Source organism: Mus musculus, chromosome 5 (genome assembly GCF_000001635.26).
Source record: "Mus musculus strain C57BL/6J chromosome 5, GRCm38.p6 C57BL/6J".
Taxonomy (NCBI): domain Eukaryota; kingdom Metazoa; phylum Chordata; class Mammalia; order Rodentia; family Muridae; genus Mus; species Mus musculus.
In genome coordinates, this window is record NC_000071.6 from 98990599 (window position 1) to 99003062 (window position 12464).

Consider the following 12464-nt stretch of genomic DNA (forward strand, 5'->3'; position numbering starts at 1 on the left):
ACAGAACAAACGTAGAACTCAATTTCCACAAACGTATGACGGTTTTCCTTCTGGTCGGAACTGGGATGCATGAATAGAAAGCCTGTCGTCTCCGTTGGGAGTGGTGGATGAACAGATGAGAAGAAATCTCAGTTCCTCTCCCCTCTCTGTGGACAGGGGTCGGGTTCACCACTGAATCCACAATGTTTGGTGTCCAGAAACAAATATTTGTTGCATGGATGAATGAAATAACAAAAAGAAGGTTGGAGAAATACGTGCTGGGCTTCCTTAACTCAGGCAGAGCACACTGGGTTCCAAGGGGACCATGACTCTAGAATGGTTTGTGTTTTATCTCAGTCAACTACATCCTGTGGCCACTGGTTTATTCCTGCACTTTTTTTTTTTAAATCTCATCCCTCAGTGTGGCTTATTTACTTTAAATGCTGATCTGTGACATTCAGCTGCAGAAATTTGAGGTCACCTATATTTAGGTAGATCCTACCACATGACAGCTAAGGTACATGGTACCTAGAAGAGACACACCTGCTTCTCATTATTGCAACCCTTTGTCAGGAGTCATTATTGTCTCTACGATGGTATGTCAAGGAGATGTTCTCTAAGAACCAGCACACTGGCTGTGTTCTGCTGATTGCCAATGTGTTCATGCCTATGACCCCCAACTACACGCTAGGTGTGGATGGCCCTAACACAACTGGCCTTGCAGACTGGCTAGGGAAGGTCACACTACTAGACTGTACTTAGGAAAAACTGGAAGCTTACTTTTGGAAGTCACATAATGCATAATTATTGATATACCTATCCTAAGTACATTTTATCACATGCTGTGTCCCCAATCCAGAGGCTGTCAAAAGTCTCAGATGCAAAACTACTGAACATGGAAAGTGTGCTCTCTCAAAAATGCTTATCTCCTTAAGCTTGCTTTTGAAATCATACAGACATGTGTTTCCCTGTAAATCGACTCGCTCATGATGCCACGGTACAGGGCATTTTGTAAACAAAATCAACTGTCCTGGTACCCGTGTCAACACGGCAACTTAGTAACAGGGATTTTTAAAGCTGCTACAAATAAGGATTACTTAGAAGGTAGTGTGCATTTGCCAATGACAGAAGTAATGTCACCTGTAGAGCAAGGAGAGTAAGATAAATTAGTCTTAATGTTCCAAGTGGGGCTGTTGAAACAGCTCAGGGTACAAAGTACTCTGAAGCCTGGACTGATAGCCTGGGTTGGATTCCACGGATCCACATGCCTGGAAGTGATCCTCTGACTTGTACACGTGATGTGGCACACATGTGAGTGTGTGTGCATGCAATCAATCAATCAATCAATCAATCAATACATTTTAAAATGTAACAAAAATAACTAAAATTAGTATTAGAAAAATTAACCTTTTGGTATACTTTCTGAGATCATAAATGCTTTTTCAAAGCCCAGTGAACAAACTTGGGTGAGATTTTTGGGTGTTTTTGCATATTTTTTTATGCTATGGCCCTTTCAATACTAAAGTAAAAGGAATAGCAAGAAAATAATTCAGCACACAAGCTAATAGGAAGGAAATACAACTTTTAGTATCTGCTGCCATTTATAGCAAATTTTCTCCTTGCTTTAACACTGTAGAAACTGCTTAAGTGGGGCAAAACATTAAGGAGATCGTTACTGTGGTCAAATTCAACCTGTGTACCAACTGCTGCACTTTCATCCACCAAACGTGTACTCTTACCTTCTGAGGAAGTTTCTGTACTCCTCATCCCGGGCTTGGGCTGTTCTCCTCATAATGTTCTGGAAAACCTCTCTATCGAGGGCCCAAGTTTTAACATTGGTAATCGCTTTAGAAAATTCAAGAAAACAATACAACAGTGTTTAGTACCAGACAAAGAAAACATTCCAAAATGTTAGTCAGTGAGTATTTACTTATTGGAAATGTATTGTTTAAATCCAAAAATGGAAGGAAATAATGAGATTGTGGGTGGTTTCCTATCATGTCAGCTCCGAAGTCTACCAGGATTTGCAGTGGGTAGGAGATTTCTTTTCTGATTATGTTTTAGGTAGGATGATATTCAAGTAGCAGGTTTGCATTTTCTAATTGTGCACTGAATCCGCCTCATACCACCAGGTGTGTTCTTGAATCATGCCAGCCAGCCTGCAACTGATTCAACACTAAAGAGTTCATAAACAAGTGACTGGGAGCTAAAAGTCTCTGTGTGCATGTGTGTGAATGTGTGTCTTTCTATGATGCTTAGAAACCACTGCCTAAGAACTAATATCATCTAAGAATCTCTACAGTTACTTTTGTGTAGAGTGCACACAAATGATTTTTAAAGATAGAAGAAAATTTGGGGGCAAAAATTTTTATATGGGAGACTTTAAAAGCAAGTATAATATCCAAACTGACAGGAAACAGAAGAAACTTCCTGGGAAAAAGAAAAAGATGTTTAGATATACTATGGTTGAAGATTTAGAAACAGGTTGCAGCCATGACTCTGTGATTAAGGACACTCGTTGTTCTTGCAAGGGACCCAGGTTCAATTCCCACTACCTACATGGTAGCACACAACCATCCACAACTCCAGTTACAGGGGACTGCACATGGTGCACATACCTGCATGCAGAGAAAACATCCATACACATAAAGCAAAATAAGTAAATCTAAAAATTCAAAAATAAAAGGATTAAAATGATTTTTAAAACAAGATAAAAAGAATAACACGAAACTATAGTTCACCAAACTTCAGAGTAAAATGAAAATCAGTCACTCAATATTCTTGTTTAAAAAAAATGAACCCTAGTTTGGTTATTCTTCAGGTTTGAAGATGAACTTCACAATCTACATTTTTATTCAATACTTCTGTGGTCTTAATCCTTAAAACCTTGTGTATCCCATTCCTAATGCTGAGACAGCACATCTAAGCAGACTGAAGGTCTACTTCAAGGGTACTATAGAAAAAAATGGGAATCTTTAGGAGGAGAGATTTAAATATCATTCAAGGAAACATTTCTCAAGAACACACCCATGCTGATATTTATATTATTGCTTTCCTTAATATCTCTAGTTTATAAAAACTTTTTTTGTTGTTGTTTTTGTTTTGTTTTTCAAGACAGGGTTTCTCTGTGTAGCCCTGGCTGTCCTGGAACTCACTCTGTAGACCAGGCTGGCCTCAAACTAAGAAATTCGCCTGCCTCTGCCTCCCAAGTGCTGGGATTAAAGGCGTGCACCACCATGCCCGGCTAGTTTATAAAATCTTATTAAACTTCAAAGCAAACATCCTAAAAGGGTCAAAGGCAACAGGCTACATAATAAAAGGTAAGGTGGCAACTGAACAAATATGGAAGCATTGAACTTCATACCACATCTCATACACAGGTATCTGAGAACTTACATTTTTCTTTTCTGATGCATATACATGTGTTTGCTTGTGTGTTTACATGGGTACACAAGCTTCTGTGCAGGGGCGTGTGTGGACACACATACGGATGCCTGTACATGTATAAGTGTGCATGTGCATTTGTGTGTATGCAAGGCCAGAAGACGGCTTTAGGTGTCATCCTCAATAGTGCCACCTACCTCCTCTGAGTCAGGTCTCTTACTGTCCTGATGCTCATCAATTAGGCTAGACTGTTGAGCCATGAAGCTCAGGCATCTCGCTCCAGCACTGGCTCTTGCAACACCCTGGCACTTCACATAGATTCTAGGGATGGACCTCTGGTCCTTACAATGGCAAGTCAAGTGTTTTTCCTTCTGATCTATCCCCAGCCTAGGAAAAGTTCTTCAGAGCTTGAATCATGTCTATCAAAGCTCCCATATAAATCATTTTGTGGGAACCGTATTTCTATCAACAAGAGTTTATGGGGCAAAATGAGAGACAAAGTACTGCAAGCTTGGCTCTGGAGCCAACCTTAGATGCAGTGGTGATTCTTAGCAGCTTCTCTCCTCTTACCTTTCACTGAGGCAGTCCGAGTACAGTTGTACAAAATAGCCAGTTCCCCAAACGTGGTCCACATTGGGATGGATGATAGCAACTTCTCTCCCTGGAACACCTCAAGTCTACCCTCTATCAAACAGAATTTGAGAAGAACACAAATCATCAAAATATACCTAGGTTCCATAAAGAAAAAGAAAAGAACCAGAAAGCATGCACAGCACAACATACAGTTGGCTCACTTAGGAATCTAATTATACTAGGGTGGTTAAAAGATCAGACCCGAAACCAAATCTGCCAATTACTGACCTTGAGGAGTTCATCATGGATGATGGGGAGAACCATAGATATTTTGTGCATTTACCATGAGAATTAAGTAAGTTAATACAGGTAGGGAGCTTGGAACAACAGCTAGTAGAGGCTAGATGCTATGTAAACTTTGGCAACAGTCAGTCTGCCCTACGAAAAAAACGTAGCATGGGAAAACATTTCTCCCAACAATCAGAGTATGTTTTGAAAACACTGCATAGCTCTTGCCATGAGGGCAAGAAGACTGGTCAGAGCCATGATGGCTGGCTGTTGGGTCAAGTCACCTAGTTCTACATCTGGGTTGCATTAGTTATTGGTTGTGTAACCTTGGAAAAGTGACTTCATGGTCCTTAGCTGCTGAACCCCTCATCCTGGTGCATCCCTATACATCTATATCTACTCAAAGCTGAGGTGGAGAAAACAGAGTGCCGTGCAAACGGCCTTCAGTTGGTTTGCCCTGGAAACCATTTCTTCTTTCTTCAAGCAAAACCTCATCTAAAAAGTCTACCATTTTAAAGGAAGAAATCTAGGGGGCTGGGAGGGAAGCAATGGCAGTCTTTCTTTGTCCTGTTCCCAAAAGCTTGAATCATTATGCCATCCTGTGTCATCCACTTATTTTAGCAAATCCGATATGAGAATCGACATGATGCCAGGAACCATTACAGGTTCTAAGCCAGAGAAGAAAACACGTTTACTGGATTAGAATTTTATTCTAACAAGAACAACAACAACAACAACAACAAATCTGTTTCTTTTGGTTCTAAATTCCACAGATGATACATACAGTTTAATAATTTCTTATTACAGCCAATTTCAGTTCCATCGAAACCACTTGGGGTTGATATCCCAGATCCTAATACACATCCAGGTTCTTTTCCTAATTGGTTCTGGCTCATAAGATTTGAGTCATACTGCAGAATTATATGGAATACCAAGAGTTTAAGCTAACTCTGTAGTATTTGCTATTCAGGCTGAGTCTTATAAAGGGGAGAATTCTAATTATCAAATTAATTTGCTCAGGCAGATAATTAAGCCAGGCAACTCAGTCCTTAGATGCCACGGTAATTAATTCAAATAAGAAAGCCTTCAGTCTTCATTTCCATGTCTGCCGTGTGCCTGATCTCAACAGCTGTGGTATTGCTGACTCCTGTCTAACCTCTTCTTTCCATGAGCCTTTCATCAGAGTCACTCGCAAGGGACACCATGCAGCTGGCATGCAGTTCTTGTGCTCTCATAGCAGGTTACATAAATATTTGTTGACTTAATGACCTGTCTTCTCCTGCCAAAATGCTCTCGTGATGCTAAAATAGATGTGAAATGGCCAAGAAAAAAAAGTTGTAAGAAGAAAGTATTACTGTGGGTCACCCATCCCTGTAAAAATCGAAGGCTGGCTAAATTAAGACTATAACTCACGACAAGGGTAGAATAATCACTCTGGCATGACAGAATCATTTTGAAGTTACCTTTAAAGATTATATAACAAATGATGAACAAATAATTTTTGAAACTGATAGGCTTTTAGGATCAATATATGAAAGACCAATCCTTGGAGTGTTATAAACAGGAAAATACAAGCACATTAATTTGCTTAGATAGGCAACTTCTAAGGCTGCAGGAAACAGGAAAAGGAATATTGCTTGATTGCTTAGATTATTGGGAACCACAATGTAAAGTAGAAGTTCACAGCATTAATCAGGATGCCATGCTACCTGGGTAAGGAAATTTAATTTTTTTTCCCTCAGACTCAGAAAGTTGAAGCAATTCAGAATTTTACGTAACATTCAATCACCTCATTCCCTACCCAGGTAATTTCTTGTGTCTCTTTATATTTAAAAGTTATCAACCATTTAAGATCCATCAATTGCTCCTTTACTGTCTCCCATCCATGTGTGTTCCTGTGATCACAAAGCATAAGAAACGAAATGGCCGTACTCACAACAGTATAATAGGTAGGGCATTTGATTTGGTTTTTTTGTTGTTGTTGTTGTTGTTGTTGTTGTTAGAAGGAAACTAAAATTATCCTTTGAAACCATTGGTCTACAATCAAAGGGATTTCCAAAACCACAGAAATGAACTCTCCTTGGTAGCAATGTCAAAAGTGTCAAACACAAATAGCTACATTTCGAACAAAAACTTTTCAATAAGCAGCATTCTGAGTAAAAGTGTGGAGCGCTGAATCTGGTTTCCTGCCTGTACTTTCCCCTTTCCATTTCTGAGCAGTGAGGCCTTGGATAAGTGATTTAACCTCCGTGGGATGGGAACTGCACTTGCCGCTACAGGACAGATAAGAGACGAAATGAGACCTCTCTCTCAAGCGCTCAGTGGGAGACAAGACACACAGCACACTCCGGGGGCATCAACCACTGCCCTGACCGCATCGTCAACGTCCTTGCCACACAGAGTCAATCTGTTTATTTTCTACAAACAGAGCAACTTGGCTTTGTTTTTAAAACGTTTGCGAAACAGCCCAAAGAAACAAAAACATTTCATAGGGGAACTCAAAAATAACCCTGTGAAACTCACCGGCCAGCACAAAGATATGGTTGCCTGGTTCCCCCTGCTTAATGACGTAGCTGCCCTGTTGATAGTTTCTCCCGTACATGCATTCCACCATGTCCTTGATCTGCTGGGGATCCAATCTCTTCAGAAACTGGTTCTTATTCAGGGCATCTGTGATGAGCTTTTTCTCACTGTTGTACAATAACAGAAAAGGAATGGCCGTTACTGCTAAAGGAAAGCAGGAAAGATTCACTTCGTTCCATGATTTGATAGGACTATCTTCAGATCTATATGCTTATATTCTTTTCAAGGACAAATTTTTTTCTTGGTTTCACCTAAAACTTCACCAATATATTATGTGTCAAACTCTTAAAAATATCTTGAATATTTTTCTGGTAGTCATGATACCAATTTAATTATCATTTGTAATCCCATCTCTTAGAGGAAAATTCCCAGGCCATTCAATTGTCAGATGGAAGCAGATCTGGGAAGCAGAAAGAAATCCTATTTGTGACATTACAAATCCCTTCATTGATGCATGTATTCATCCCTCCATTGATGTGCTTATGCACACACAGTATCAGTGACAGTGTTCTTTTATATCCTATTTAGTTCTATATTCTTTAAGATAGCTACTATTCCCATGTTTACGAAGAAGGAGAATAAAAGGAAGGAAGAAATTTACTCTTCCTAGACTTTATATCTGAGTCTGTAAATCTGCCATCTATGATACTTCCGCTCTATCTCATTGCCCTATCTCATTGCCTTTCGAGGAGGAAAGCTGGCCCCTTAGGTTTGATTGACATGGCTTGGGAAGGGTGGTGGAAGTCAGGGTTTGTCCGAAGATGTTTTTCTAGGCATGAGTAGACTGGACAAAAACTTTGTTTCCAATGCAACACACTTTTCACTGCTCAAATTAAAGTCTTGCTTATTGACGGTTCTAGAATCCTCTGCCTTCTGTTAGCAAAAGGAGGCAGCTCAAAATAGTTACTCAATTGCCATATGTTTCAAATGTTCTAATTAACATACTCTCTTCGATGTTACAAACTATTGAGCTGGAGGAAAAGCTGCTTCATGAGCTGTGGGAATTTTTACATACTCCATTTGCTGTCTGTGATTTTTAATGGCCTTTTATTCCCCTGCAACGTTCATTCAAATGCCTTTCAACAGTAGTTTATTTCTATTAGGAAATGAGTAGCCTTTTCCTAGACAAATAGTCCTCAAAAACAGGCTAAAGACTTCCTAAAATGAGTAACTTCCCTCGTGACCTCATCAAATCATTAATCCATGGAAAGGAAGCAGACGAGCTCCTTGGTGGGAACCCCTTCCTCCTTAAAGAGTCTTCTCTGTCCTCAGAGCCACCTGAAGAATTCTTTCATCTAAACTGCCACAGAATTTTGTTAATTCTCTTGTAAGTATAAAGCTGCCTTTATTTGTCACGAATACAAGTGTCATACAGCTACAATAAAGTATACAACATTCAAGCAAACATTCATCCAGATCCAAGCTCTATGCATTTTGTTGACTTGTCTACAGGTAGAATAGTCATGCTGAAGCCAGAGCTTCACTTAGGGTTCCACGCCTTCACTACTCACATCTTATCCATCAATGTATACCTTTCTGTGCACTTACCCAGCATGAAAACCCATGTCAGGGTTCAAACTAGAAAAACAATTAGCTTGGTGGCCTCTTCCTTAGCTCCTGTGTCCATTATCTGCACACTATCATTCCTCAATGACTACCCATTTTAGTTTTTCCTTATAAGTGCTTCACTATAGCTATACATACATTTGCTTATATACACATATGCACACATTATAGGCGGATCCACTAATGACAGAGAATACGTAGGTCATTTTTCTTTTGGATATTGGGTGAGCCGGCTTAACGTTCTATGTCATGTCCTTCCATTTCCTACTAAGTTTGCTATTTCATCTCTCTTTAAAGCTAAAGAATATTCTAATATATAGTTTCTGTATATTGTATGTTACTATGATAATATGACATGTGTATATACATACTAAATTCCCATCCATTCTTTTATTAACGAGTATCAAGATGTGTTGATTCTCTTCACAAAAGAATTACTGTTGTCTTTTTTTTTAACTTTTGATTTCAATGATGTCATCATAGCATAAGAACAATGTATAGTTCTGGACTGTGAAGTTAACAGCTTCTTTACTGAGGTTTAAGCTTCTCGGGCCGTTTTCTTTCAGATCACCCTGTTCTGTATTATGAAATTAATCTTGCTAGGAAAAAAATGATTGATGTTTCAGTTTGGTCCCGATTCTCCTCTGTCCACCAACATGCATAAATAAATGTGCTCACAAATTATCCCTCAGCTAACATATACCGAGGGCATACTTTTGCTAGGCAAAGGTTTTGGTTAAGTACAAGATATGAAAACTCTGCCGAAGCTCCAGCACCAACGGGCTTCCTGTGCTTGTACAGATTTCCCGTTTGTGTTTCCTTGGTACCCACACACCCCAGTTCCCCGACATGTTTTCTTTCTGAGTTTAACCAACTTTGGAAGTTCACAAACCATAACTTAAAAGTTCAAGAAAGTCTACCAGTAAACACATATGTTAAAGCAGTAGTTCAAAAAACATTTGAATGTATTTCTCTGTATACTGACTTCTGTTAACATCCTGTAGGAATGCTGTGAAATACCCTCTGTCAATAAAGGGAAATCAGTATTTTAAAATATACTACTCCTCTTTTTTTTTTTTAACAGCATCCATCTTTTCTTGAACAAATCCTTTTATGAAATAAGTCAGTATTATTGTCTCATATTTCTGTCAGCTTTGCCTTAAAGAGCTGAACAAATTTTCTCCAGCTTGGCTCAGTTTCTTCTCAATCTACTCACATCTTATCCATCAATCCAAAGTCCCTTCCAGGTCCTGGGCAGTCACACAGCTCACACAAATCTTCCTTCCTACTACCAGGATACTTGTATTCATACAAACTATATGGGACAACTTTTTTTTTTTCAAAAACTTAAACAGGACACATATAGCAGCCATTAAAAATACAAATAACTTGGTCTTCATGTGGGTCCTGAACACCTGGAGTGGGGGCTATCCTCCAAAGCTGTTGCCTGTACATGGGATAGGTTCTACTAGCTGGGCTGCCTTGTCTGCCTCAGTGGGCTAGAAAGCACCAAGCCTGCAAAGACTGAGGTACCCAGGGGGCTTGGAGGAGTAGGGGAGGGGGCAGGGGAGGGGGAAAGATTTGGGGTGGGGGGATGACCAGGAGGAAGGAAGGAATTGAGATATAAAGGGAATAAGTAAAAAATAAAATTAAATTAAATAATAAAAAAATACAAACAGAATACGGAGAGATGGTTCAGTTGGTAATCTATTTATTGTGCAAAACATGCAGTTCTGAGTTTAGATCCTACCAACCATGGAAAACCCAGGTGGGTTAGCATGTGTCCTTAACCATAGTACTGGGATAAAGATAGGCAGACCTAACCCAATGAATTGATAAGCTCCAGTTTCAGAAGAGACTCTTTGTCTAAATGAACAAATTATAAAAATGGAGAGCAACCAAGGAGGTCATCTCACAATAACTTCTGAATTCAGCTCCTATCTGCACATTCAAACACAAGCACACACAAACACCACACACACTCATGGATACAAACTTTTCCAATTCAGTGTTCAACAATGGTAGACCCACTGATCATCAGCACAACATTCTCTATTCCCACAAAGCATGAACAAAAGTGTGACAGGTGATTGATAGGTTATGACAGACAGACAGACAGATGATAGATTCAGCTATTGAGAGTAGCAGAGATATCTTAGCAGAGCAGAGGCTCCATAGAATGAGCCTCAGCTATGTTCTAAGCTTCCCATCTACCATGAGGTGGGAAACTTTGCTGCACCACAACCCCACCCCACCCCACCCCACCTCCATCATGTTTTATCTCACTGACTACCCGGAAGACACTGAGTCAGCTGGGCACTGACTGAAACTCCTTACATACTGAACAAAATCAGCTTTTTCTCCTCTAATCTGTTTATTTCATGTGTTTTTGTCATATACATAGAAACTCAATGCATTAGTCTAGTTTCTATTGCTGCGATAAAACACCATGACCAAAATCAACCTGTGGAGGAAAGGGTTTGTTTTCTGTATAGCTTGTAGTCCATCATTCAAGGAAGTCAGGGGAAAAGCTAAAGGCAGGAACACGGAGGCAGAAATGGCTGTAGTAACCATGGACGGTGTTGCTTATAGGCTTTTCCCCATGGCTTGCTCAGCCTGCTTTCTCATAGATCCCAGGACCATCTGCTCAGGGGTGGCACAGCTCACAGTGAACTAGACCCCCTAAAACCAATCACTAATTAAGAAAACACACCACAAGCTTGCCTACAGACCAATTTGCTTGCATCATTTTCTCAGTTGAGATTCCCTCTTCCCAATGGCTCTAGCTTGTGTCTGACCGACATAAAACTCGCCAGCACAATCAACTACAACACTCATATTCGATACGATCATTAGATCAATTAAAAGACATCAAGCCACAGAAAAGATGCACTAGAAACCCCAGGCCAAACACAATGAAAATTATGTCTAGGCTGTGAGATAGATAAAAGTGGATAAAAGCGACTTTAATTCTTAGAACCCAACATGGAAGCAGAGAACTGACCCCTGAATGCTGTCATCTGATTTGCACATCCAAGCTAAGGCGTATACCCATATTCATATACATCCCCACACACACACTTAAAATAATAATAACAACAATAGATTTTAAATTAAAATTATATCTAGGCCCATCAAAGTTGAATTTCTGAAAATAAAATACAATCAGAAGAGAGGGGAATAAAAAGCAGCCAGACATAAGAGATGCGTAACCTTCAAATGACCAACAACAGGACTAATTTACTCTTCAGCAGAAATAATGAAAGTCAGAGCACAATAGAAAGTCTCCAAATGCCCCACAGAGCCCATTCAGCCTCGTTGCCCTGAAAACAGCTTTTAAGAGTGAAAGCAAAATGAACACATTTTGAAAATATTTCCCCACTGGCAACAGACAGGTAATAGCGGACAGCTTGGATGAGAGGGATGTGAGCCCCGACAAGAACCAACAAATGTTACAGAGAAAGAGCTGCAGAGGAGGCAAACATGCAGGTGACCAAAGGAAGGCTGTCTTTATAAAAGAGTGATACCTTGGGCAGCATAAAATACATAACAAATAAATAAAAGAGACAAGCAAGACATGAAGAAGACAGACAGAGAACAAGTGGAGTTAGCACAATACAAGGTCCAGAAATTAATAAAAGTGTAATAATGTGGAGCATTTATAAGTAATTTAGAGCACTCGTTACAAGATTAATCAGAGAACATTCAAATAAAATGCAAAAATAATATAATAAAATATATAGTTAATCAGCGAAAGGAAGCGACAAGATGAGATAGCAGGTTAACACATGGTAACATATTAGGTTTAAATCGATGGTTGCATAATGGCATTGGATACTGGTGTAGCAGATATTTCAGTGAAAAGACAGAGTTGTGAAACTGATAGCAAAACAACACCACCATGCATGTCATGCACACAACAGATGCTTCACAGTGACGGACTAGGGAATGGGAAGCTATGTGGTATGCTGGTACCACCTAAAGAGAATCCGTGCTGTTTCCTGATCAGGGATCAGTCAATATGCTGAAGAGATATGCAATTAGGAAGACCGTATCAAAGTGTGTAAAATGTTAACAACAGTCAAAACAGA

At 39.6% G+C, this 12464-nt stretch overlaps 1 protein-coding gene across 2 annotated transcripts in view; it reads right to left on the reverse strand.

Moving 5' to 3' along the window:
• The window catches only part of Prkg2 (protein kinase, cGMP-dependent, type II), a 107603-nt gene that overhangs the window by 60826 nt on the left and 34313 nt on the right, over positions 1-12464 (reverse strand). For both annotated transcript variants that reach the window (NM_008926.4, XM_006534820.4), the window contains exons 3-5: positions 6748-6914; positions 3934-4047; positions 1719-1824 (exon numbers count right to left, since the gene is read on the reverse strand). In NM_008926.4, coding sequence (NP_032952.3) covers positions 1719-1824; positions 3934-4047; positions 6748-6914 — 387 coding nt within the window. The remainder of the gene's footprint in view (positions 1-1718; positions 1825-3933; positions 4048-6747; positions 6915-12464) is intronic.